The sequence below is a fragment of the Cydia strobilella genome, chromosome 19, assembly GCF_947568885.1.
Source record: "Cydia strobilella chromosome 19, ilCydStro3.1, whole genome shotgun sequence".
In the NCBI taxonomy this organism is placed as follows: Eukaryota; Metazoa; Arthropoda; class Insecta; order Lepidoptera; family Tortricidae; genus Cydia; species Cydia strobilella.
The window spans coordinates 1,171,867-1,199,714 of NC_086059.1; the positions used below are offsets into that span (position 1 = coordinate 1,171,867).

General features: G+C 39.9%; 3 protein-coding genes across 3 annotated transcripts; 1 reads left to right on the forward strand and 2 right to left on the reverse strand.

Annotated features, from left to right (window-relative positions):
• The first annotated feature begins 927 nt into the window (after positions 1-927).
• Positions 928-2,902, forward strand: LOC134750025 (heat shock protein 68-like). Its single transcript, XM_063685101.1, has one exon. It carries the CDS (start codon positions 1,013-1,015, stop codon positions 2,888-2,890), a length of 1,878 nt encoding a protein of 625 aa, XP_063541171.1. The 5' UTR covers positions 928-1,012; the 3' UTR covers positions 2,891-2,902.
• Positions 2,903-3,508: 606 nt separating this feature from the next.
• LOC134750324 (juvenile hormone epoxide hydrolase-like) lies at positions 3,509-12,433 on the reverse strand. The gene is made up of 8 exons (XM_063685488.1): positions 12,278-12,433; positions 11,397-11,555; positions 10,977-11,169; positions 8,355-8,551; positions 6,469-6,650; positions 5,706-5,872; positions 4,295-4,535; positions 3,509-3,734 (listed from the first exon to the last, which is right to left on the reverse strand). Exons 1-8 carry the CDS (start codon positions 12,431-12,433, stop codon positions 3,509-3,511), a joined length of 1,521 nt encoding a protein of 506 aa, XP_063541558.1.
• LOC134750325 (juvenile hormone epoxide hydrolase-like) lies at positions 4,418-27,848 on the reverse strand. Its single transcript, XM_063685489.1, has 7 exons — positions 27,771-27,848; positions 27,063-27,221; positions 26,349-26,541; positions 24,599-24,822; positions 23,935-24,114; positions 23,293-23,459; positions 4,418-4,535 (listed from the first exon to the last, which is right to left on the reverse strand). The coding sequence occupies exons 1-5, from the start codon at positions 27,846-27,848 to the stop codon at positions 23,947-23,949; spliced, it is 822 nt and encodes a 273-aa protein (XP_063541559.1). The 3' UTR covers positions 4,418-4,535; positions 23,293-23,459; positions 23,935-23,946.

Below are 27,848 nucleotides of genomic sequence, written 5' to 3' on the forward strand. Positions count from 1 at the left end.
GCCTAGGCCACCATGGACTTGCCTGCTCTTCGGGCGCCGGCCGCCTATCTCGTCATGCGGCACTCAACGACATCATAAGAAGGGCGCTCGTCAGCGCCGGCGTCCCCGCTGCTCTGGAGCCCCAGATCGCGCGGGACGATGGCAAGCGCCCCGACGGGATGTCGTTGATCCCATGGAGGATGGGCCGTGCACTGGTGTGGGACGCTACCTGCGCCGATACGCTGGCAGCGTCCTACATTTCATCAACCAGCAGAAATGCCGCGGCGGCGGCCGACGCCCGAGAGCGCTTTAAAGCAAATAAATATGGCTGTCTCGGCGCCAACTACGAATTCGTAGCTTTTGGTGTCGAGACACTCGGTCCATGGGGCAGGGGTGCACGCGGGCTCCACAAGGAGCTCGGAAAGCGGTTGAGGGAGGCAACGGGGGACCCTCGCGCGGGCAGCTTTCTCGCGCAAAGGCTTGCTATCGCGATACAGCGCGGGAATGCTGCCTGCGTGATGGGCACTTGACTTTGCCAAGAGGTCAGGGTTTGTTATAGGGATTTTTGTTTTTTTTTTTAGGTAGGTTTAGTTTTAATCGTTTTATTTTATAAGTAGTCTTAATTTTGTTTTATACAATTAATGTAAATTTTATTTATCATCTTGTCTTTTAGTAAAAACTGTATGAGGTTTCTGCGTTTTGTTTTACCACACTAATATTTTTTCTACGGTTTGGCAAATCTGCGCTATGTTTGACTACTGCATGCATTTTGATGAGTTTCGTAAAACAAATTAGTCAAATTTCCATTATTAGATTTATTTTATGAATTATGAGGTAACCAAAAAAAGCTTCAAAAATCACGGTCCAACTGGCAGTTATTTTTATTGTTGGTACCTCATATTCTATTTTTCTATATTCAAATTAGCTTTGAATGAGAAAATTTGTCAGAAAATCTGTCAAACCTTTAAAAACAAACCTGACAAGCGCATCAAATACACAAGTGATATTTAAGAGCGATTATTTAATTACTACAATGCCTGCAATTGGTATAGACTTGGGCACGACCTTCTCATGTGTAGGGGTGTGGCAGCATGGCAACGTAGAAATAATTGCGAACGACCAAGGTAACCGCACCACCCCTTCCTACGTCGCGTTTACGGACACCGAGCGTCTCATAGGCGATGCCGCCAAGAACCAAGTGGCTCTCAATCCCACCAACACCATCTTCGACGCTAAACGACTCATAGGGCGTAAGTTTGATGACCCTAAAATCCAGCAAGACATGAAGCACTGGCCGTTCAAAGTAGTCAACGACGGAGACAAGCCGAAAATCCAAGTAGAGTACAAAGGGAAGTCTAAACGATTTGCTCCTGAAGAGATCAGCAGCATGGTGCTGATCAAAATGAAGGAAATAGCTGAAACATATCTTGGTACCTCGGTGAGAGATGCAGTTATTACTGTTCCCGCTTACTTTAACGATTCACAACGTCAGGCTACGAAGGACGCTGGGGCTATCGCGGGAATGAATGTTCTCAGGATCATAAATGAGCCCACTGCAGCTGCTCTGGCATACGGTTTAGACAAAGATTTGAAAGGAGAACGGAACGTCCTGATTTTCGATTTGGGTGGAGGAACTTTCGATGTGTCTGTACTGGCGATAGATGAAGGGTCGCTCTTTGAAGTGAAGGCGACTGCCGGCGACACTCATTTAGGCGGAGAAGACTTTGACAACAGACTTGTAAACTTCTTAGCTGATGAGTTTAAACGGAAGCACAAGAAAGACCTACGAACTAACCCCAAGGCATTGCGTCGTTTACGCACAGCGGCAGAAAGAGCAAAACGTACGCTGTCTTCTAGTACTGAAGCTAGCATCGAAATTGACGCGCTTTATGAAGGAATAGACTTTTTCTCCCGAATCTCACGAGCACGTTTTGAAGAGCTAAACGCTGATCTCTTTCGAATCACTTTAGACCCTGTAGAGAAAGCTCTCAAGGACGCAAAACTAGACAAAAGCTCAATCAACGATATAGTGCTCGTCGGTGGCTCAACGCGAATCCCGAAAATACAGAGTTTGTTGCAAAATTGTTTCAATGGCAAGAAGCTTAATTTATCCATAAACCCTGACGAAGCTGTGGCATACGGTGCAGCGGTGCAAGCAGCCATCTTAAGCGGAGAGCGCCATTCCAAAATCCAAGATGTCCTTTTAGTGGACGTTGCTCCTCTATCCCTTGGTATCGAGACAAGTGGTGGTGTCATGACAAAGATAGTCGAACGTAACGCCAAAATACCTTGCAAACAGTCTCAAACATTCACAACTTATTCTGACAATCAGCCAGCTGTCACCATCCAAGTTTACGAAGGCGAACGAGCTATGACAAAGGATAATAACCTTTTAGGATCTTTTGATTTGACTGGTATACCGCCTGCTCCAAGAGGTGTCCCCCAAATAGATGTGTCATTTGACATAGACGCCAATGGAATCCTTAATGTATCTGCGAAAGATAATAGCACAGGCAAGAGCAAGAACATCGTTATAAAGAATGATAAAGGTAGACTATCGCAAGCTGACATAGATCGAATGCTATCTGACGCTGAGAAATATAAGCATGAAGACGATTTGCAAAGAGAGAGAATCACTGCAAGAAACAAGTTGGAATCTTACGCTTATGGCGTGAAGCAGGCGTTGGATGAAGCAGGCAGTAAACTTGATGCTGCAGAAGCTGCTAGCGCTCGTCGTAAGTGTGAGGACACTGTACGTTGGATGGACAGCAACAGCCTGGCTGAGAAAGATGAGTATGAAAGTAAGCTGAAGGATTTGACCGTCGCCTGCGCCCCGTTGATGAAGAAACTCCATGGTGCTGCTGGAAAAACTGGGGGCAGCGATGGACCGATCATCGAAGAGGTTGATTGAATTGTCTATTTTAAATTATAGTTAGTCAAGCAAATCTTGTCAGTAGAAAACGGCGCGAAATTTAAATTTTCTATGGGGCGACAACCCTACATTTTTTTAAATTTGCCGCCTTTTTCTACTGACAAGATTTGCTTGACTAACTATATATAGTTACTGTAGTTCTTTTATTTCGCTACCATGATTAGTTGACTTTTTGTATTATTCTGGATATTTTGTTAAAAAATATAGTCTGTCCCTATTTATTTAGTCTAATAAATACTGAAGGTTTGATTTTAATCTTTGTTGTTTATGATTTTCTGGGATTTTTCCTTCCTCCTGTAGCTACTATGTATTTTTCAAATAGCTTGATTACGGTGTCATAATATATGTCATCTCAATACAATTTTGCAAGATATTGCGTTTTAGGCTTATAAAAAATACCACAAGCTGTTTGAAAAATACAATAAGGGGTTTTTCATTTTCACACACTGATGGGGCTTCGGTGTGTGAGCGAGACACGCTATGCTCGTGATCCAATGTGAAGATCACCAATGAAACAAATTATTATAGGTATCATATCATATCTCTATTCAAAAAATACGTAGGTACACGTACTCTTATTTTATATGACTTGTGAGATTAAGATTTTGCGGCTTGATTTGTATGGACTATTTCCATCTTGGCCACGGACGTCCATATGCTGTTAGCCAGCACATCAGGCATCAGGTAGGCAGCGAAATGTCCTCCGACGTCCAACGTGGTCGTCTGAACCAGGTTGGGGTATTTGTCACGAAGCAAGTCGTCGGGCATGTAGATTATCTCTGCGCCAAAGTTGATGGCGGCGAACAACACGGGCGTCGGAGTCCTGTCCGAAAATAATACAGTTATTTTTTTATCTATATCAATGTTTTCTACAACAAACTACATAACCACAAGGACTTACTTGGTAAATCCTTGAGAAGGTCTTAAGACTATAACGGGTCTCTATTGTTTGACATAATTATTGAAAGTCATAATGTAATAATTGTCATATTATCATTAGTCATAATTTGGTTTTCCTCAAAAATTATGTCAAACAAAGGGACCCCACATACTATAGCATATAGCACAATATAACTGATTGCCTGATTGCATGGAGACTGTATAAAGGAGCCAAATCTCTATGTATGAAAAGTGTCCATCAAAAAACAGTAATTAGGCGGCGCCACCATACACCGAAATACTACCAAAAACAACCTACGTAATTTGGTCGGGTTATTTGTTGCCTTATATGGTTCATGTTATACTCATGTCCCAGAGCCTAACTAGCGCCACCGGAGAGATTAGGAACTATTATTTAAAGCTTAACGCGGTCACTTTTACAACAATTCTGCCATAAGAGATTGCGATCCTTTCTATACCATCCATAACTGATTGGTTACTTACGTCATGATATCATACGACAGCGGATTACTCTTCCACGCCAGCCACTCAGCATATGATCGCATAGCAGTCATCGCACTCTTGCTCGACCAGTAGACGGTGAAGGTGTCGAACCAATCATTCATATCGTAGTACTGCGTCAGGTTACCGTCGACGAAGTACTGGCTGCTGATGTTCGTGCCCATCATGATGGGCTCAAGGAGCCAGGAAGTTAAAGCCACTGGGGATTCGTCGGGGCCGTGTCCTGGGAGCAAAGAGGTTTTTTTATGATATAGATAGATAGATTATAAACACACGTACATAGGTAACACAGCCCCATGTGCAGAGCGTGCATGGCAGAAGAAGAAACAACAAAACATATTCTCCTAGACTGTAAACAGGTAGAAGTATATAGGAGCAAATACCTAGGGAATCCATGCACACTAAAGGAGGCAACTAGCAACCGGAAGACCTTGCTAGGCTTCGTGGTGGAGCTGGGGTGGTTAGAGTAGCGCTACCTCGTTTCACGCAAAATAGGCACATTGGATGTAGAGTTGCGGAAAATGCCCAGCAAAACTAACTAACTATGGTCCCGACTTTGGTCCCGACTCAGCATGGTGCTAGCCTGGCTGGGCTAACGCTAATCTTCCGTCGGGGCCATGAAACAAATAATAAAAGACACGTCAAGATTAATTATAACCAACAAGGTGCAAATAAAAAAAACAGTTCATAACGAGATAAAAAATAATAATATATACATTAATACAATGGTGGCGATAAATTTACAATCGTGAACACGTTAAATAATAATAAAACTATGTTAAATAATAAAAATGACAGTGAGTATCGATTGCGGGGGACAAAAAAGGCAGTAAGTACATACTTACTACACTTACGAGTATGTAAATACAAAAATCTATAATGAATCTAAATGTAGCTTGTCTCAAGTTTAGGCATTCCTCGTTAAATTGATGTTTAAGCATAAACTTTTTTAAAGTTGTTTTAAAACTGTGAATGCTTTGCAGGTTCCTGATAGGTGGGATGTAACAACACCTAGTGGACACCATGGCGGAGGCACAGGGCGGACACGCTATACGTCAAAAATCACTTACGTTTCTATGTGTGAACGGCACGTCTACACGCGTCATGCGTCATAGTGTGAGTGAGTTGCTTAAAAATAGTACTGAGCGGTGGGCAAACGGCCGTCAATCTGCTGTCGCGGGGCGAGGTAATTCGAGTCGGGGCGGGGCGGTATGATAATACTATTACTTATTTTGTTGCGAAGGTTTCACGTCAAAGCAATGGAAATAGGTTTAACCCTTTGAACGCAACGCCTATCAGCGCGTCATCGTGAATCTTGTCGGAATGCACGAAGGTTGATATTAGGCCGCCCGTTGACGTCTTTGGCGGTCAAAGGGTTAGGATTGACACTCACCCAAGTTATCCGGCTTAGTAGCTTGTATGTGAAAGTAGCCGAAGTGCTCCAGGTAAAACTGCAAATTAGTTAATAACGGATACATCCGGCTTTCGTATCTCGCGTCAACCACTGCTGGCGGGTACAGCTGCCCTAGCACCCATTTGGTCAACGATTGGGGACGCAAACTGGAATAAATACACCCAGTATGAAATAAAGAATAAATACCATTATATATAAATACCAATATAAATGCCATTTTGATTTAACGACTCAAAACTTTTACACAGCCAACTCAGGCTAATGGAACAGTACACTTGGCTCGCCTCAACGGTCGCATTTTTTAGGGTTCCGTACCCAAAGGGTAAAAATGGAAGTTGGAACCCTATTACTAAGACTCCTATCTTATCTATCTATCTTATGAACCGTGATAGCTAGACAATTTTCACAGAATGATGTATTTCTGTTGCCACAACTACTAAAAAGTACGGAACCCTCGGTGGGCGAGTCCGACTCGCACGTGTCCGGTTTTTGTATGATATAAATAATTATAATAAATAATAACATCATTTAATCCAGATAACATTGATCCATAATTAAAACATATATAACATTTGCAATAAAAATTAAAAATAAATAAGATTAAGTATAAAAGAATAGATCCATTAAAATTGCAGGCGTACATAGGCTACGGAGACTGCTTAACATCAGGCGGGCCGTATACTTGTTTGCTACCGACGTAGTATAAAAAAAAACATTTTTTTTTAACAATTCGAATAGGTACCTGAATGGCAAATTAGTATGGAATCCCAGCACTCTCTCGGGGAAGAGTGTAGCAAGAGCATCCCCCACCATGTGTCCTATGTCCCCGGCGTGGATGTAGAACTGTTCTTTGCCCAGGCGCAGCATCAGGTTCTTCATGATGATGGCCATTTGGTACAACGCCAAGCCGGGCTTGGATGTGGCCTGGGACGGTTTAAAAACATATTTTAACATGACGACTCCTAGAACCACGGTAAGCACTACCTATTATACTTTACTCTTTGGTAAGCACCCAAAAATCCCAAGTCTATTACGACGAACACAAACTAAAAAAAAATATGGTTGTGTGTAAAGTCGGTTTACGGACGATAATTCTGCGTGATAACGTCATAAGAAAACATTGATGAACGTTACCATAGAGATCTGTCCACAACGTTACCATGGAGATCTGTCCACAACGTTACCATGGAGATCTGTCCACAACGTTACCATGGAGATCTGTCCACAACGTTACCATGGAGATCTGTCCACAACGTTACCATGAAGATCTGTCCACAACGTTACACTTGTTCGTGCATGCTACCGGTGTTCATCGATTTATAAGACGTTATTATGTCAAAACCACAGACTACGAAAATTGGAGTCTAATTAGCCCATAGACATAGTATATACAAGTAGTTATAGACGCGCCACCGAGCGACTAAGAGAAAGAATATTCATATAAAATTTGGGCAGCATAGGATTTTGTCTCTCACACTTATAAATTTATGATGCCACCCGACCGGTGATAAAGGACAAAGCATGGCACTATTTTCTCTTTCCTCTTATAGGAATCGCAATAAGACTATCTTTTTCTATCAAAGAGTGTCAGGCCCTTGAATTAGCGCCCTCTACAGTGAGCAATAATCTCCGTGCATGACTGTGGCGCCGCTCTAGTGGGTGTGGGACATTTTGCTTTTTAGACAGTTTTCAGCTGCCACTCTGCCAGATAGTATGAAGATCTCGTCCCACAAAAGTTCATATTATGGATGGTATAGAAAGGATCGCAATCTCTTATGGCAGAATTGTTGTAAAAGTGACCGCGTTAAGCTTTAAATAATAGTTCCTAATCTCTCCGGTGGCGCTATTTAGGCTCTGGGACATGAGTATAACATGAACCATATAAGGCAACAAATAACCCGACCAAATTACGTAGGTTGTTTTTGGTAGTATTTCTGTGTATGGTGGCGCCGCCTAATTACTGTTTTTTGATGGACACTTTTCACACATAGAGATTTGGCTCGTTTATACAGTCTCCATGGTTCATATATTTTGTCAAAGGACTGTCTCATTTCAAACATAGACAGAGAGAATCATAGTCTATCTTTGTCTTGCACTAGTACTAGCACCCAAGAAAAGGATTGAAGGAAGGAGGAAGGAAGGAAGGAAGGAAGAGGAAGGAAGGAGGAAGGCGAAGGAAGGAGGAAGGAAGGAAGGTTTTTTTACTGACAAGTTGGTTTGACCAACTATACTTCCCCACCACCATGTGCAACTTATTTGCACATACAAATACAAATTTCTTTACTAATATCAAAAAAAGTCCTGACCATACGGATAAGTTGAATTGGCTGAAGGTCGGTAGGATTTGGAGTACGATTATCACAGACTCAGTGTGACGTAGTCAGCTTTCACAAAAATATAAAGCCAAACGATTCTCCTCAATGAGGGCTAACGCGTATGAATTCGCCGCTAGGGCCGCTAGTGTAGATGGTGGTCTTTTCCATAGTTCGAAATGTCAAATGTCATTTGTCACTTCAATGACTGACTGAATTCTTTAGTCTTTTGGACCACCATCAACAGAGGCGCCAACTGGTGAGTAAAAAAACGATAGCCCTCATTTGAGTTATCCTCCATGGATATGCAACTAACCTCTGAATACCCATATCCCGGTAAGTTCGGTACGACGATCTCGAACTCGAAGTCGGAGTCATCTCTCTCCTTTATCAGGTTCTGAATGACGTGGACATACTCGAAGGCGGTGACCGTGAAGCCGTGCAGCATGAGGATTGGAACCACCTTCTTGCGAGGGTTGGGAGGTGTTATGTGGATGAAGTGGATGTCTAGACCTGAAATGCAAGTTGTTGAAATGAGTTCTTGTGGGCAGGTGCATCGGAAATGGAGATGACATCCATAAACTTAACTTATAAAAAGAGCCAATTTAATTCACTAAATAAGGATGCCCAATCTTTTATCTTGCAATTTAATATAACCTAGCTTTGATGAAGACTACTTTGTAGAAAAAAAAAAGTTAGACCAAGAAAAGTCTGCAACGAAACTTCTATGAAATGATGACGTATAAATAACACTTGCACCAAGGGCCTGACACTCTTTGATAGAGAAAGATAGTCTTATTGCGATTCCTATAAAAGGAAAGAGAAAATAGTGCCATGCTTTGTCCTTATCACCGACCGGGTGGCATCATAGGTAGGAGGCGATGGCGAAATACCGAAATTTATGAGAGTGAATGAAAAAAAAACCTATGCTGCCAATATTTTATATGAATATTCTTTCTCTTACTCCCGGTCGCTCGGCGGCGCGTCTATAACTACTTGGATATACTATGTCTATGACCTATTTCAATATAAACTCCATGGAGACTATATAAAGGAGCCAAATCTCTATGTATGAAAAGTGTCCATCAAAAAACAGTAATTAGGCGGCGCCACATACACTGAAATACTACCAAAAGCAACCTACGTAATTTGGTCGGGTTATTTGTTGGTTCATGTTATACTCATGTCCCAGAGCCTAACTAGCGCCATCGGAGAGATTAGGAACTACTATTTAAAGCTGAAAGCGGTCACTTTTGCAACAATTCTGCCATAAGAGATTGGCATCCTTTCTATACCATCCATAATAAACTCTTAAGTACCACAGAACTTCTGTGTTAAGTACTGACGTTGCTGTCAATGTCAGTGCGTCTATGTCTATGGACCATCTATGTAGCCGAATTACATAGATGCGGCCTACCGCGTGCGCCCGTAAGGGATAGACATAGATGGCGTCATAAACGTGGGGATACCATATTGGTAAAAAATAGTAAAAATTACCCCAATATTTGATATCACGTTGGGTCGATTACCCTGGAGGCAGTTTGACGGTATTAAAATTGTTGAATAAAATGTCAATGGGCCGTTCTTTTTAGGCGTATGAACAATGAAGACCTCCTATAATTCGCGCAGGTGGTACAAAACTAAACATGTTTAGTAAATAAAACGTAAAATAAAATGTATTATGAGTTTTAATTTTATAAAATCACAAATCACAATTCACATCAATTAATGTACACCACATTTAATCTCCACAACATTTGTTTATTTTATTTTTTGGAATTAGAAATACGAAAAAACTTCGAGGTCAAAATTACCCATAAAATTATGATATTTTCATGTGGTATCCCTAACATGATTGTTATGCAGCTAAATTAAGAAGAAGATTAAAAACGGCTGACCTCAGACTCGTCTGAGTAGCTGACATATTACCACAAACAACCTACGTAATTTGGGCGGATAATTTTACAAATAATGTTTTGTTAATTTGCGTAAATAATTGTGATATGTTTATTGAAATCGTTTGATTCTACATTGCTTTGAATGTAACGTAATTTTACGATGTTATTCTCACACATTGCGTTAAGAGGAAGGTGTAAATTACCTTACTTACGTGTGAAAGGTTATGTTCTCATATTTTTGCTCAGAGCGGCTATTACAGCCGATTACAGAACAATTCACCATTATTTTATCAATTCAAAACGCTAACTATCACTATGTTTTATAAGAGAAAGCACAATTTCATAGAAAACAACAATAATTAAACAAGCAACGAACAAGCATGACATGTCACGTACTTATTTGTTTGCCACAATTTCGGTTGTGGCAGCGGTGGAAAAGTGAAACTATGACAAAGACAAAAAGTAATGTATTGCTCTCTGTCACTACTACTGAAAGATACATAAGACTATCCCGTTCGGTCATTTCGCCCCACCCCTCATGACCGATCCATGTTATACTAGATTCATGAAGTAAGATTAAATTTCATAAGTCACTTTTAGATATAGTCTTCCTTTTTTTTAAATCCATAAGTCAAATCCAATAAAAATGTCTTCAGTATATTTGTCTCCAATCATTTGTTTTTTATATAGTCCAGTCCTTTTTATATAGTCCTTTTTCTCCGTAGAAATTAGAATTTCAAGTTACATCCAGATCATATATAAAAGTCAAATATCTCACATAAAAAAATCTGTGAGTATTAAAAATTGAACTCTTACCAAAATACCATCTACTTAAAAAAAAAAAAAAAAAGATACTGTCCGAATTGCGGACGGCGGCTATTTGTATCTACCAAAGAATGTATCTACCCTGACCTGCTTGTCTTGTTTAAAAGTCGTATTCGTTTGCGCAGCGGTCGAAAAAGTGCGTGAAGTAGGCGGTAGGTAGGTGGCTATCCCGTGGAAATTATATGCATAAGGTACTGACGATGCGGTAAACTTACCCTGAATATTCGTGACATATTGTGGAAAATTATTCAGCCAACGTTCTCTCGCTTTAAAGTCGTATTCGTTAGCCCATTGCTCGAGAAATTGGGCGAGGAAGGCGGAGTTGGTACCGTAGGTGTTAGCGACGCCCTGGAGCGCTGGCGTAAAGTCTCTACGGTGGTTTATGCGGTAGCGAAGATCGGTTATCATCTGCAACATTCAACTGTAATTGAGCCCTCTCCTTAATTAAAAGATAGAAATAAGAAATATAAGGCTTTTTCTAACAGCAGAGGTAGAGATATAGATGGTCAGGCCATGAAAGCGCTGCGCAGGAAAGCAGGAAAAACGGCCTAATAAGCGGGCTTCTTTGTGTCAATCGATGGAGAAATCCCAACGTCCAGAGTACCTATAATATTGTGACTAATAGAAATACATACCTCGTCGGTGAAACGCACTGTAAACTCCCTCACACTAGTGTCATTGGACTGGTTCTCCCCCCACCAACGTTCAGGCACGATGGGTGGAGGCTGTGCGGGGTAAGCCTGGTCCATCAAGTTGACTGCTTCCTTTAGAGCTGCTTCGAAAGCGACTCGATTCTGTAATGCATTTTCGTGGTGGTTTAATTTCATCTCTTCAAGGGCCCTAGCCAAGAGTTTGATGTTTGTCGATGCACGATTGTCATCCTGACTAGGCCCCCAGGTGTTCTTAAAGATCACTCTTACTTTTTTAACAATAGATTGTGTACAGATAATTTCGAACGCTTTGCTTGCTTAGCTACTTCTGCCAGCCAAAACTCGAACCATTTTACTCGGCCACAAATATGCCGAATGAATGATTTTTTTAAATTTAATAGTTATTACATATTGCTGCCCAGTATTGCTCCCATCATCATTGGCCTACTCTTGTCCACTGCTGAACATAGGCCTCTCCTATTGAGCACGATTTGCGGCAACTCTGATTCAGCTCTTGCCAGCAGCCTTGCTAAAGTCATCATCTAGTCTGAGGGCGTCCTACGCTACGTTTGCCGATACGCGGTCTCCACTCGAGAACTCGTCTACCCCAACGGTTATCGGTTCTACGGCAAATATGACCGGCCCACTGCCACTTCAGCTTGCTAATCCGGTGGGCTATGTCGACGACTTTAGTTCTCTGATGGATATACGATCCCTCAGAGAGACTTCGAGCATAGATAGCCCTTTCCATAGCTCGCTGAGTGACTTTAAATTTATGGAGCAGCTCTACCGTGAGTGTCAACGTTTCGGCTCCGTATGTCATTGTAGGACGCATTGCTCCCATAGTACATACGAATATAACTTACCACTGTTTCATAAACGCTTCCGAAGATATCCTTAAGCACTGGACGCCATTTGTTGATCGTTTCCAGGAAACTTTGCACCGGGCTTGTTTCTATATCGTCGCATGCCACTGATGCCACGAACAAAAGGCACAACAGAAATGATGCTACGCGCATCATTGGACTTTTACTACAATAAAAGCGCTAAATAAAACAGTGTATCTGTACATAATGGTATTTTCTATGAAAAGGGACCTTATTGTCGATGGCGCTTAAGCCGCACAGCGTCGCGCGTTTTTATATCGGAGCATCGTTTATAATGGCGTAAGCGCCATCGACAATAAGGTCCCTTTTTATAGAAAATACCACAATTAGGCATTAAAACACGAGTATGATACTCACTTCGTTTTTGTTTCATAAACCCACAGTCTTATTCGTTATGTAGTAATCGCATAAACTACTATTATCTATACACACACGGAAAAAATACTTTGGTAGAAATGACAAACCCGTTTTGTAAACGGCGTTAAAACTAATTTTTAGTCATTAAGGGGCTACCTGAGGTTTTCATCGATTTTTGACAAGTTTTGAATCGTATTTTCTACTTTTGCACTACATATAGAATAATAAGACAAGCGGCTATCGGTTCTTCAATCTTTTATCTCCATTTTTGTCTACCGGATTGTGAAAAAAATGAATACTTATTTATTTATGATTGTTTTAAACATTGTCTAAAAAAAACACTTTTTTCGTATTCGTTTCGTATTTCGATTGCTGTGAAAGATCTTACTTATACGAAATCTACATATTTGGGTTCGTCTTAGACGTCTCTAAAAATTTGTCTAAGGTTTTAATTTTAAACTAATTAACACAAAAGTTATGGCCAGAAAACCAGTTTTTTGGCTTAAAATTGTTCAACTTTGATGCCAAATATTTCGAAAACAATGAACTTGAAGTAAATATGGGATACTATATATTTAGATTTAGATTTATTTATTTCATAATATTAAATTACATTATAAATTATTTTAACTTAATCTATACGAATTTATATTATTATATTTATATATTGCTACAATCCGTTGCTGTTAATATGATAAGCTACAATAGTTATTTGTGCAACAAGAGAGGAAAGTTGGTTTTTCTTGCGAGTGTTTATTTTGAGTCCTGAGAAAGCGAAAGATCCTATAATTGAATCACGAGCGAAGCGAGTGATTCTAAGGTAGAATCTTGAGCGTAGCGAGGGACTCAAAAACACGAGATGTAAAATAACTTTGCTCTCGTGTTGCACACATAATTTTTCACCTCAGTAGTGAGAACATATTAAAGGTTAAAATGTATTTCGAATTACACAGAATAAACAGAAAAAAAAAAGTATTATAATATGTACGATACGATAAGATACGATACGATACGATACGATACCGGACCGGACCGGACCGGACCGTACCGTACCGTACCGTACCGTACCATACCATACCGTACCATAAAAAATAATAATAAAAGTATGAAGTTCATGGCCTTCACTAAATTAAAAAGCTACATTGTTTCACTCCTTGGAGTGAGGAAAGTCGCACTTTCCTCACTCCAGGGAGTGACGAAAGTAGGCTTGTTCGAGCTGCTGAGGTGAAAAAAACATTAGAAAACTAAGGGATTCAAATCGAAGGTCATTGGGGCATGGGATCCCCTTAACAAAAGTTTAGCTGTCATTACAGGTGCAAGCTATATTTTACACCACTTGTGATATTGAAATGTAATTCCCACAAATTACTATTTAAAATAACTAAAATCGATTTCTTGCGATTACAAAAAGTTTGTTGTCCTGGGAATTCGGTACGAAAAATTAGTGATTATTACTATTTTTTTGTTGGATTAAATGAACTTTTTTTTTCAGTGCATATCCGCACAAAACCGCAAATTACGGCCAGCATAAAGATTTGAATTCATTCGACAAGAGACGTTATATTCGAATCGAAATGTTAATTGCAAACAGTGCGATCAAATGCCGCAATAGCGGTCGTAACATGCGGTTCCTGAACATATAGAGAGCTTATAATATGTGTATAGATAAAGCAGCGTATGTAACACTCGTATTTTAAGGCCCTTCATTATGTAGCATAAACTATTATTATGTATAATTTTGCAGTTAATAGAAAAAACTAAACTGAACTGACTGAACGAAGATGTAGTGACAAAAATTGAAAAATTTATGTTGAGATGGTTTGGACACGTGGAAAGAATGAGTGAAAGAAGGCTAACAAAGAGAGTGTTTAAGGGAGAGGTAGAAACGGGAGTTGGAAGGGGCAGACCTCGGCGGACTTTCTCTGAACAGATCGGGGAAATCCTGAAGAAAGGCCAGGTCAAGAGCACCCTAAACCGGCGAGCGTGTATGAGGAATGTTATGAAAGTGAAGGAAGCGAAAGAGGTATGTCAGGATCGTAGCAAGTGGAAATCCGTGGTATATCTACCCCTCCGGGAAATAGGCGTGATATTCTATGGGGCCTTGTGGGGAAAGTGCCCATAGAGTTTTTAAGGAATGTAGCCGCAGGTTAGTAGAGTTGACGCGTGACCAGAGGGCTGGTTCATATCTAGCACAGCGGATCAGCATTGCCTTACAACGTGGCAATGCTGCCAATAGACGGTACTGATTTGGGGCAAATTTTTTATTTATAGTTTATTTTTAAGTTTAGTTTTTAATTTTAGTTTTTAATTTAGTTTGTAATTTTGATTTTTTTATACTTAGTGTTTAATAAAATGGCGTGATTATATAATAGAAATAGAAATGTAATAATATGTAATAGAAAATACAATAAAAATAAAAATAAAAAAAGTTAACTAACACCAAGCTACCACACTGAAACTACGAGTACAAACCTGATGAATTGATGATTGCTTTATCGTGTCGATTAATATAGGCCACGTTTTGTTTGCTATGTAAACGGTATCGAGGCATCGCTAATCGACAATTGTTTGCAAATTTACACATTTTATTACATTGCCTTCATTCTGGAACGTATTTAAGGTATTAGGAATTATATTAGGAATTGGTTACGTTAGGTTAATTGAAAGGAAAACGTTGTGAGTTATCCCGTTCCCGGTAACAGTCCCTATTTTGTATGGGGAATGTTTTTTTTTACTAGCCTGGTAGTAGCACTGCTGGGCAAAGGCCTCCCCTCGCTTCCTCCACTCGATCCTGTTGTTTGTTTCCCGCCAATCCGGATAAAATGCGTCCAAGTCGTCCCGCCATCTCCTTTTCGGTCTGTCTGAACCCCGGCCAGCACCATCTAATATGGTGGTCCGTGGGTCCCACTCGGTAACCATTTTGGCCCACCATTCAGGAATGTTACCGAACGAGAAATTTTCCCATACAAAATGGGAAATGTTACCGGGAATGGCACAACTCTAGTTGTAAGGAAGAAGGCTAATTTGTAACTTATTTTGATGACCAAATGATGTAGTTTTGTTATCATTCGTCTGTCCGTTTAATAACAAAGTCTAGTTTCCTCTCTGGGTTACAACTTTACAAGGATAGAGGGCCAACCAAAATTCGTTATCTGCCTCTCTATTGCTCGAGCATATTCGAGCGATAGAGAGGCAGGGGCCTAGCCAAGATATCATAAATCTAGTATAACTGGATCGGGCATGAGGGATGGGGAAATGACTGAACGGGATAGTCTTATGTATCTTTCAGTAGAAGTAGCAGAGAAAGTGCTCTTATTATTTGTCCTTGTCACAGTCGCATTTTTTTTATTCTCCACCGTAAATTTAGTATGGTTTATGGTGGGCTACAAATCTAATCGACCAATCATATTGTCGAATTGCGTATGTTCTATCCCTCATGGGCGCACGCGTATTACTCATCTATTTTAATGCTGGGTCTATGCAAGATACCAATCGTTTGCAGAAAACAAAACGCTACCATACATTACATTTTACGTTGATGTAAGCGTTTCGTTAAGTTTTCTGCAAACAATTGTTATCTTGGTTAGGCCCCCTGGTAGGTAAAAGTGGATTGTTAACCAAGGGATGAAAGGCACTCATTTTTGTCGAGGAATTTTGAATTCTGAAATGATGCCTTTCACCCAATTTAAACACTACTTTTCATTTCGAATACGAGGAAAGTAAAATGCATGTGTTTTTTTTAAAACATGACCAAGTATAAATTTTTATAGTATTTCTTAAGGGTACTTTCAGTTAACAATTTAGGCAAATGTGTCGTTATTTATGGAATGGAGAGTCAAATATCAGAATAGAAATTGTATAACAAATCCATTTAGACTAAAATTTTAATTACTTATCTTAAAAAAATAAAAAAATCGTACTTCGAAAGTAAAATGCTCTAGTGCAGACACGTATCATTTTCTGCACACCTTTTAGAACAACAATGACCCTCTTTCAGAGCATGAGAAATGAAAATATTTTTTTCCCCTCACTAGCTCGGAAAACCGTCTTTTATCCTTTAAAACAAGCGGGGAAAAACGCATTTTATCCACTAGTGGGGAAAGTAATTTGACCTTGGATAGAGCATGTTTAAGTAGCTTGACAGATAACAAAACGTAAAACGCTCATAATAATGGTTCGTTCGATATTAATTATTATTAAATAAATGGTTTGAGAATCTAATAAAAAATACCAGATTTAGCTTTATTTAATGATTTTAAGTCATAAACCTTAAAATTCCATAATAAACGTTTGTTTTTTAATAATTATGTTAAATATAATTCTGAACGCACAAGTTAAGTCGATGCAATTTCAAAACGCATCATTGACATTTCATACGTCAGAAATGTCAACATTGTCAACAAAAATTTTACTTAAAAACTTCTCACGTAAAAGTACAGAGTTTCTAGAGGTTTTTGTTATAATATCGTAAAAAAATTAGTGATTCCAGTTGATGAAGATGATCTAACGCCTATGGATGTTGCACTTTCCTCGCTATAGTGAGGGGAAAAGTTTTGTGTTACACACGGGTGCAAATGTATTTTACTTCTCGTGTGTTAAAACACTCGCTACGCTTAGGATTCTATTCTAGTACCACTCGCTTCGCTCGTGGTTCAACTATAGAATCCTTTCGCCTGCTCCTGTTTCAATTCCACACTCGCGGGTAAAATACAACTTTGCACCCTTGTATAACAAATAACTATTTTTTTGCAGATGGCCTCATGTAAGTGGCGGCGTTATTAACTATTAAATCGTTTGTGTTAATCTGTCATGTTGACTAATATTACTTTCTGCACACTTCATAGAACAACAGAGCATGAGAAATGAAAATTAATAGCAATTCTGAATGAACCATCACTTTTCATTTATATTTCACATACCTACCTATTTCCGCTGTTAGGTGCCAGATGTTCAAATATACTTTATTCATGTAGACCTAGCAACAATCACTTATGAATGGTGAATAATTAATATGTATCTACATGTAATCTTAATAATTAATATGTATACGCATCCGGATGCGGATGCGGATGTCGAGATTAGGCACATAAAAAAACGTCGGGACTACCCGCTCTTAAAATAAATCAACTTGTCAGTGTCCATCATCTTCCTCGCGTTGTCCCGGCATTTTGCCACGGCTCATGGGAGTTCTAAGTATGGGGAACCCCCAAAATTTATTGTTTTATTTTTCTATTTATGTGTAAAAATCTTAATGCGGTTCACAGAATACATCTACTTAACAAGTTTCAACAGTATAGTTCTTATAGTTTCGGAAAAAAGTGGCTGTGACATACGGACGGTCAGACAGACAGACAGACATGACGAATCCATAAGGGTTCCGTTTTTTGCCATTTGGCTACGGAACCCTAAAAATGGTCTAATACCCTATACACCGAAATGAAATGTCATGTATAATAATTACCTAGGGGCAGAAGATACGCAATGCGACAAAATTAAAAACACGTTTTAACATTTCTGAAAACATACTAAAAACAACCTCCGTGATTTGGTCGGGTTATTTTGTGCCCCTCCCCAATTTCATCACTATTATTATACCTCTATGGTTCATGTCATGAGCATTGAGCCTACCCAGCGGTCCCAGCGCCACCGGAGAGAATAGGAACTATTATTTAAAGCTGAAAGCTGGACACTTTTGAAACGGTTCTGCCATAAGAGATTGTCCTCCTTCCTCTACCGTGCATAAAGAAAGGGATATAGTAGATTGTTCAACAAGGGATGAAAGGCACTCATACTTGCCGAGGAGCCAATAGTCCGAGGCTAAAATGATGCCTTTCACCCGAGTATTTTCTTTTACCTATGCCGTTTAGTACAGCTTTGATGTCTACCGTTCTCCAACTCTCCCTCAATTGCTCAAAGGTTAACTGGAAGAGATCCCTGAAAGGGATAAGTTCGCTTTTGTACAAATGATGCGTTTTTCTCTTGTTTTATGTTTCTTTTTGTACAATAAAGAGTTTTACTACTACCACTACTACTACTACACTCTACTTTTCATTTCGAATACGAGGAAAGTAAAATAGATGTATTTTTTTTTAAAACATGGCTAAGTATACATTTTTATAGTATTTCTTGAGGGTACTTTCAATTAACAATTTAGGCAATAGTATCGTTATTTATGGAATGGAGAGTCAAATATCAGAATGGAAATTGTATCATCATCATCATCATTAACTTAAGAGTTATTCTCTTGTCGGTGGAGTATCTTCCAGCTTTCCCTATCCCGCGCCAGCTCTTTGACTTTTTGATACGACACGACCCCTACTTTTTCTTTCACTTGATCTAAAAAGTTGCGTCTGGGTTTTCCTCTACCCCGCTTCCTACCTATCCGCCCCTCCAGGATAGTTTTAAAGAAGTGGTCGTGTCGTATTAAGTGTCCAATCATTTTCCAGCGTCTATTTGCAATAGTGTTCAGAATAGCTCTTCTTTCACTCATTCTTCTTAGCACCTCCTCATTCGTTATCCTGTCGTTCTATTTGTTATCCTGGAAATTGTATAACAAATGCATTTAAACTTTAATTTCAATTGCTTATCGTAAAAAAAATTAAAAAATCGTAAGTTTTTCGAACGTAAAATGCTCTAGTGCAGACGCGTATCATTTTCTGCACACCTTTTAGAACAACGAGAAATGAAAAAGAATAAATTAACTAATTGAGTTTATATATCGACGAATTGAAAGCTATTTACACTAATTTAACATATTTTTGAGACTCGTTCTTTGTTACATCTTTGGCCTTGCGATTGTTTAAATAGCTTGACAAATATTAAAATATGATAATGAGGTGAGGTTTTAAACACTTACCGCTTCTTAAATCACATCCGTCTGGGTCCGAGTCCGAATCGGGGTCCGGGTATGAGTCTGGGTCCGGGGTTTGTTTCAGGTCTAGGGACCAGGTCCATGTCCAGATCCGGGTCCGGGTCCGAGTCCGGGTCCAAGTTTGGGTCCGGGTCCGTAACGAAGAGGACAAATCGCCAAACGTGAACTATGTGTCGTTGAAGAGTAACTTTAAGGCCGTTCCTTAAGCCAGAAGGCGAAAAGTCTCCTTATATGATGATGTTTTTCTAAGAGACGTTAATATTCGTAGACGTGGAAAAAATATATGTAGTTCTTGACTATATTATCTTTAACAACACAACTTCCGATACACGAATTATGACACTTCGCTCGATACAATTAATTCCCAAAGTAACCTCTAACTCGAACTTTAAATCAAACTTTACTCGGTTATTTACACTATAAGTTAATAATATTATACTTAACTCGATATGCTGATTTCGTTGAAAAAATGTGACGTCACGTCACACCAGGGGGAGAGGTTGGTTTATGGGGCATTTGGTCAGGTCATTTGGAGGGGTCAAAAAAACCTAGAAATTCGTGTGACGTAATTAAATGGATGAACCCTAAGCGTAAAGAGGTAGGTAACACACAGGCAGAAAAACAGACAGACTTTCGCATTTATAATATTATAAGTAAGTCCATACTTATTTTCTGGGATTTTTCCTTCCTCTAGTGGCTAAAGGGTTTTACGCGGTCTTCATACTGATGCGGATTGGCACGCCACACCGGTGTGTACGCGAGACAACGCTATGCTCATACAGCGGTGTTCCGCTCGCACACCGGAGCGGTCTGTCGATATGTGAAGACCATAATGAAACGAATGCTAATATAATAGGTATCATATCTCTATAAACTTAATGCTACAAGTTTCTTACAGTTGTGAGATTAAGGTTTTGCGCCTTGATTTCTACGGACTATTTCCATCTTGGCCACAGAAGTCCATATACTATCAGCCAACACCACAGGCACCTGGTAGGCAGCGAAATGTCCTCCGAAGTCCAAAGTGTTCGTCTGCAGCAGGTTGGGGTATTTGTCCAGAAGGAAGTCGTCGGGCATGTACACTATCTCGTAGCGAAAGTTGATGGCGGCGAACAACACGGGCGTCGGACTCCTGTCCGATGATAACACAGATTGTTAAAATGTTTTCTACGAGAATAAGCTCAGCATAAATAAAATATAAATTGTTTATTTCAGATTTTAACATCCATGTTGTTTAAAAACTAGATGTTAGAGTCAAACCAAGAAAAGTATGCAGAGATTTTGACTGCACACGCAGTGCCAGTGTTATTTAAATTTAAACGTCAAACTTCTATGAAATAATTGAATTAATAACACTGGCACTGCTTGTGCTGTCAAAATCTCTGCAGACTTTTCTTGGTCTAACTCTAGTAGGTACTTACATGTGTAAATACATAATTAAAACATTAAAGAAAGGAATCACAACGAGGGCTACCGTTTTTGTGCTCACCAGTTGGCGCCACTGTAGATGTAGGTCCAGAAAAACAGATCTCAAAATTCTTTTATGCTTATTTTTATAAAATCATTAAGTTCTAATATACACAAAAGTATTTTAACGTCTAAATGTGCCATGTTATGGATGGTATAGAAAGGATGCCAATCTCTTATGGCAGAATTTAAATAATAGTTCCTAATCTCTCCGGTGGCGCTAGTTAGGCTCTGGGACATGATTATAACATTAACCATATAAGGCAACAAATAACCCGACCAAATTACGTAGGTTGTTTTTGGTAGTATTTCGGTGTATGGTGGCGCCGCCTAATTACTGTTTTTTGATGGACACTTTTCATACATAGAGATTTGGCTCCTTTATATAGTCTCCATGTGCCATGTAAAGAAATTATGACATTCGGTGTCAGCTCTTGATACTTTCTTTTTAACCTTTTTGACGCCGTGTTTTGACACAAAAGCACAAAAGCAGTCATCCAGACGCCACGTCACCGAAGTGTCAAAACTGAAATTGAACTTTATGCATGTAGGTCTATGTTGCTCTGTGGTCTATCGATTAATCAGTCTTTGGCGTTGGACCTACGGTGCGTATATATCGGTCATTGGCGTCCAAAAGGCTAATTTAGGATAGTTAACTGATTGGTTACTTACATCAAGATACCAAACGACAACGGATCCCTCCTCACCGCCAGGAACTCAGCATACGATCGCATAGCAGTCGTCATACTCTGGCTCGCCCAGTAGATGGTAAAGGTGTCGAGCCAATCGCTCATGTCGTAATGCTGAGCCGAACGGAGCCGAGTTTGACCGAAGGGAGGAGTTTCGCACCCCTGTCGGAAGTAACGCTCAGTAGTGACACACGCACAATAAGACACACATCAAAGTGCCAACATAGCGATAAACGTCATCGTCAAAGATGTTTTACTTCAATCGTAAGATTACACACACACACTTTTTTTTTAATGATATAGGAGCAATACAGGAGGCAAATGAGCAGACGAATCGCCTGATGGTAAGCGATTATCGTCGCCCATGGACACCTGCAGAACCCGAGGGGTTGTAACTTCGTATCGGTCCGTAAGATGTTCGTCTAGCCTAAGCTAAGCTAACTCTGCGCCGACTTTGCAGCGACAAAGTATAAAAGTACCACCAACTGAAATAGATATCATACACTAAAGAAAAATAAATATAAAGAGAATATAAATATTGTGACTACTTAAAAAAACAAATCAAAATATTTACATAAAATTATTTGATTTGTTCCCTAGTTGGAAAGTGCCACTAATATTCGTGATAAGTTCGTGGTGGCGCTTCTAATCCCTGTTGCTTGCCAAGTCTGTGCAGGGTGAACTTAAGACATACTCCTAGCATGGCGTTTTTATTTCCCGTACCATAGAGTAACTTATACTAGAGCGGTACTGTCATAGTAAATTTTGTAACCCCAGTAAATTCACTGCCATCTGACGACACACTTTAAAACTAAAAATGAAGATTTATAAAAATACGATAAAATGTATTTAAATATAGATAAATGATTTTTTTTATTTGCATTAATTATTTTTATGATTTTGACCCATGTTCTTTCACTGATATGCGTTAAAATTGTTAAATAACAAACGAAACCGTCAACGCCATCTATTCGACTGTAGGCCAAAACTAGTAGCGCCCTCTGAACGAGAATCAAATTTTCTTGATTTTCGAGGCACGTTTTTTCCTTAGACTGTATCTATCTATTACGGAGTTATATCTATCTTTGCCCGTACGTAACAATTGGAGGTATTACTGCAATGTTCTGCCACCAGTGTGCAGCACTAGCCCGTTTAGTAAACCATAGAGTAACTTATACATACTGTGCCTTTAACAGTTTTTTGAGAAGTTTTCAGAGATAATATAATAGACATTGATGCACCAAGGCGGTTTGTTTACAGAGAACCTACCGGAAAACGCGAATCCAAAATTTCGCTATCTGCCTCTTTATCGCTCGAATATGCAAGAGTAACAGAGATGTTAGATAATGAAATTTCGATTTTCTTGTTTTGTGATAGACCCTCAGATTGTGGCAGTGGCGCCATATAAAGCCCGACCAGAAATATATGATCATTGTCAAGAGAGCGCTGTTATTCTCATGTATGTGGTGACAGCTCAGTTTAGTATGAGAAATTTAGTTCCAATGAAATTCCGCAACATGGCGCGTGATCATATATTCCTGGTCAGGCTTTACGCAGAGTTTCGCGTAATATTCCCTATTGGCTTGCAGGTTAAAGGGTTAAACACTCACCCACGTTATCCGGCTTAGTAGCTTGCATGTGGAAGTAGCCAAAGTGCTCCAGATATACCTGCAGACGAGTTGAGAGAGGATACATCCGGTCTTCGTATCTCGCGTCAACCACTGCTGGCGGGTACAGCTGTCCTAACACCCATTTGGTCAACGATTGGGGGCGGATACTGGAATAAATGCCATTTGTATTTACTGACTCAAAAATGTATGTTAGTAGTTCTTCTAGAATAGTAGTTTTACAAACGTAAGCGTCATTGCAGATCCGTGAAGAAACTACCAATTTTAAGTTTTAACCATTGTGAGTAGTTCTTATACAATAATTAGTACTTTTACAAACGGAAGCGTCACTGTAGATCTGTGGAAACTACCAATTTATAAAATTGAAGGAGTTAGCATCGATAATGCGCAAAAACTTTTGAACTTGTACAAGTGATTCCCTTCGGGATAAGAGTCCCAGAGAGAGAGAGAGAAAGTCGGGAGTGAATTAAGTATTATTAAATTTATCTTTGCTTCTCACAAGCGTCAATAGACAACGATTAAGCACACCAACGGTTAAGCTTGTTGACTTCTGACCTGCGATAAACAGAAAAATACTTTTATTGGTACAACAAAAAAAAAACAAGTGAGGCAAATTATCAACACCTGATAGACAAATTAGTATGGAATCCCAGAACTCTCGGGGAAGAGTGTAGCAATAGCATCCCCCACCACGTGTCCCACGTCCCCGGCGTGGATGTAGAACTGCTGCTTGCCCAGGCGCAGCATCAGGTTCTTCATGATGATGCCCATTTGGTACAGCGCCAAGCCGGGCTTGGATGTGGCCTGTGACAGATAAAAAATATATATTAACATGATGACTCTGTGGATTCTAGAACCACGGTAAGCACCCGAAAGTCTCAAGCTTATTACGGCGAACGTAAACTAAAAACCAGACTACGGAAATTGGAATATATTTAGCGCCCTCTACAGTGAGCAATAAGATTCGTGAACGACTGTGGCGCCGCTTTAGTGGGTGTGGGACATTTTGCTTTTTTGACGGTTTTCAGCTGCCAAATAGTATGAAAATCTCGTTCCACAAAAATTCATACCACCACTTCGCGAGTTGGTGTCGCTTGTACTTCCCCCACCACCAACTTTGCACATAGAAAAAGTCCTGACAATAAGGATAAGTCGGTAGGAATTGGAGTACGATTATTCCAGACTCAGTGTGACGTATATAGGTAATCCGCTTTCACAAAAATATGAAGCCTTACGATTCTCGTCAATTTGAGTTATCCTGCCATGCCTTTTCCATGAATATGCTAACCTCTGAATACCCATATCCCGGTAAGTTCGGTACGACGATCTCGAACACGAAGTCGCAGTCATCTCTCTCCTCCATCAGGTTCTGAATGACGTGAACATACTCGAAGGCGGTGACCGGGAAGCCGTGCAGCAAGAGGATTGGGACCACCTTTTTGCGAGGGTTGGGAGGTCTGACGTGGATGAAGTGGATGTCTAGACCTGAAATGCAAGTTGTTGAAATGAGTTCTTGTGTGGTGTATCGGAAATGGAGATGACATCCATAAACGTAACTCATAAAAAGATCCAATTTAATTCACCAAATAAGGACGCCCAATCTTTTATCTTGCAGTTTAATAAAGATTTGATAAAGACTAGGTTGTAGAAAAAAAAGTTGACCAAGAAAAGTGCAACGATTTTGATAGCACACGCAGTTAGTGTTATTTTAAACGTCAGGCTTCTATGAAATTATGACGTATAAATAAGACTTTCACTGCGTGTGCTATTAAAATCATTGCAGACTTTCCTTGATCTAACTCTACCTATTTCAATATAAACTTAAGTTAAGTACTGACGTTGCCTCTCAGTCAGGTGACGTTGTCTCAGTGTCAGTGCCTTATTTAAACTTTATTGCATAGTGAAATTTTTTACAAAAGACGAAATTAATGCCAGAACGCATTCTCTACCAGTTATCCCTCGGTATCTTTGTGTCAGAGTGTAAGATATTTCCCAGTGAGTTTGTTGCTCGTGTGTTGTGATCATAGTGATGTCACATTTTAAGGTGTGTGTGTGTTCAGTGAGTGATTGTGGAATGTGGACCTGCCGATGCCGTTTTGGATTCCATGTCTAGCCTGGTCGAGCAGGCTACAATTCCGCCGTTCCGCGTAAGTTTCTTTCAACCAAACAGTTGGGTATATAGGCACGAGTCGTCGTTCCGAGAAAAAACCATTAACGAAGAAAATTTGTCAATAATTTGCATGATTGCCAGGTAACTGTAAGATGAAAAAGATAATCATTGATACGCCCTAAATAATAGAAACATGAATGACCTGCATGTCTTGTTTTAAAGTCGTATTCGTAAGCGCAGCGGTCGAAAAAGTGCGTGAAGTAGGCGGGGTGGGTCCCGTAGGTCGTCGGTGGTTGCTAGGTATCCATAGAAAATTATATGCATAAGACTGACGATGTTGTATGCGGTAAACTTACCCTGAATATTCGTGACATATTGCGGAAGCCAATGTTCTCTCGCTTCAAAGTCGTTAGAAATATCGTTTGGCAGAAATACTTTTGGTATACTGCTTTTCGCATAATATCACATTGCAGAATGTCTTTTCTTTTCTATTATTTGGCAGAAAACCCTAACCTCACTTAGAAAATTCTGCCAAATGAATATTATGCGAAATGACTAAGGGCAAGGATATATTTATGCGAAAGTATCATTCGACTAAAAGTTTTCTGCGATTACGTGTTATGCGAAGTGTATTTCTGAAATATAATATTCTGCCAGATGACGGTAACCCGTGCCTTAGAGAGAATAGCTAGTCATATACGCACGGATTTGCTCGTCGGATCTGCCTGAAAGATGTGTCTGGCGGACACATCCGTCAATGTGTGGCGAGAAATAGACACAGATGAGCAGCGGACGGGCAATCTGTGTCTATTTCTCGTCACACATTGACGGATGTGTCCGCCAGACACATCTTTCAGGCAGATCCGACGGGCAAATCCGTGCGTGTATGGCTAGCTATTGGATGAGGGGATCACCAAGATGACATTACCCTGAATATTCGTAATGCTCTGCGGGAAGCTGTTCAGCCAGTCCTCCCTGGCCGCGAAGTCGTACCCGTCAGCCCAGTGGTCAAGGAAGTGCGCGAGGTACCCAGCGTGGGAGCCGTAGGTGTTTCCGGCGTTGTGGAGAGCATGCGTCAGGTTCCGGCGGTTGTGGATGCGGTGCCGTAGATCTGTTATCATCTGCAATATAATATTGTTTTTATTCATTCAATAAAACAATCTAAACATCCGTACATTTTACGCGCAGGCGCAGGTTAGATGGCGCTGATCGCCACCGCAAAGCGCAAATTTGACACGTTCAGATTATTGATAGATAAAGCCGTGTTGTACGGTTGCGTTCGTGGCCCTCAAATGGTCTCTCCGGAAGACCAGCGCTGACTTTAAGGTTAGCATTATGCTGAGGCGGGACCATTTCGTGGTAAACTATATACTTTATGTTTTAAATATACTTTTTTGTAATATGTTTGTATGAAATATAGTTTGCCATGAATAAATGAAATTATTATTCTTATCTTTTTAAGGTTTAAAAGGCCTAGTTTCAGTTTAAGTTTAGTTCCGTTCATCATCTTGATTGGTCACGAATTCACGATCTGCAACTACGAGGAAAGTACTGGGTTGTAGTAAATATCGCTTTCATATTTCATAATGACAACGTTCCATGTTTACGTATGTTTTCTGCCGTGGGTCATGTCATATCTTACCTCGTCAGAAAAGTGCACAGTGAATCTTCTGACGCTAGTGTCATGTTTAGCATGGTTTCCCCACCAGGGCTCAGGCAGGCGGGGCGGGGGCTGCGCAGGGAAGGCCAGGTCCACGAGTCCCACCGCTGCCGATAGCGCTGTTTGAAACGCGGTCTCGTTCTGAAATCGAGTTCATTTTGACATAATTTCATTACGCTTTTGTTATTATTTTGACAAGCAAAAACTTTGTTATTATTAATGTTGTACTGACATTGAACTCTTAATACATAAATGGGCGTTTTATAAAATAAATATTGAAAACCTGATTCTCACAGATCCTGGTGTTTATGGGTTATTTCAACTCAGAATCACTAGCATAGTTCAATCCTGATCATAAAAAAATGACCCAAAAAGAAAATTGTACATTCCACTACGCCACGCACAGTATACAAGTGAAACAATTTTTTCACACAAAAACGTGACGTATTGGAATTGACATTTTTGGACATCTTTTTTTAATGGTAGGATGGAGAATGCTGTCGATTCTGGTAGAATGAGTCCCAAGAATGTCCAGATTTGAAAGAATCAGGTTATCAATATTTATTTTAGAAAACGCCCAAATAGGTTCATATATTTTAAATCAATGTGTACGAAGAAAAGTCTGCTAACGGTGTCATAATGTTTTGGAAATAAATAAAAAATGTAAATATTCTCAAACTCGGGAGAGACTTGATGAACTTCCGACTCCAGGATACCAGCACGCCGAGTCACGAGTTGAGTCTCACCCGGGACAGTAAATTTTTCCAT

Excerpts from the sequence above, each read along its gene's own strand:
- LOC134750025 (XM_063685101.1), top strand. The coding sequence starts at position 1,013 with ATGCCTGCAATTGGTATAGACTTGGGCACGACCTTCTCATGTGTAGGG.
- LOC134750324 (XM_063685488.1), bottom strand. The coding sequence starts at position 12,433 with ATGATGCGCGTAGCATCATTTCTGTTGTGCCTTTTGTTCGTGGCATCA. Across the intron at positions 11,170-11,396 it reads CAGTGCGTTTCACCGACGAG|ATGATAACCGATCTTCGCTA; the intron begins GTATGTATTTCT and ends TGAATGTTGCAG. Across the intron at positions 8,552-10,976 it reads ATATGTCACGAATATTCAGG|GTCTAGACATCCACTTCATC; the intron begins GTAAGTTTACCG and ends CTTGCATTTCAG.
- LOC134750325 (XM_063685489.1), bottom strand. The coding sequence starts at position 27,848 with ATGGAAAAATTTACTGTCCCGGGTGAGACTCAACTCGTGACTCGGCGT. Across the intron at positions 27,222-27,770 it reads TGGAGTCGGAAGTTCATCAA|AACGAGACCGCGTTTCAAAC; the intron begins GTCTCTCCCGAG and ends ACTCGATTTCAG. Across the intron at positions 26,542-27,062 it reads CTGTGCACTTTTCTGACGAG|ATGATAACAGATCTACGGCA; the intron begins GTAAGATATGAC and ends ATTATATTGCAG.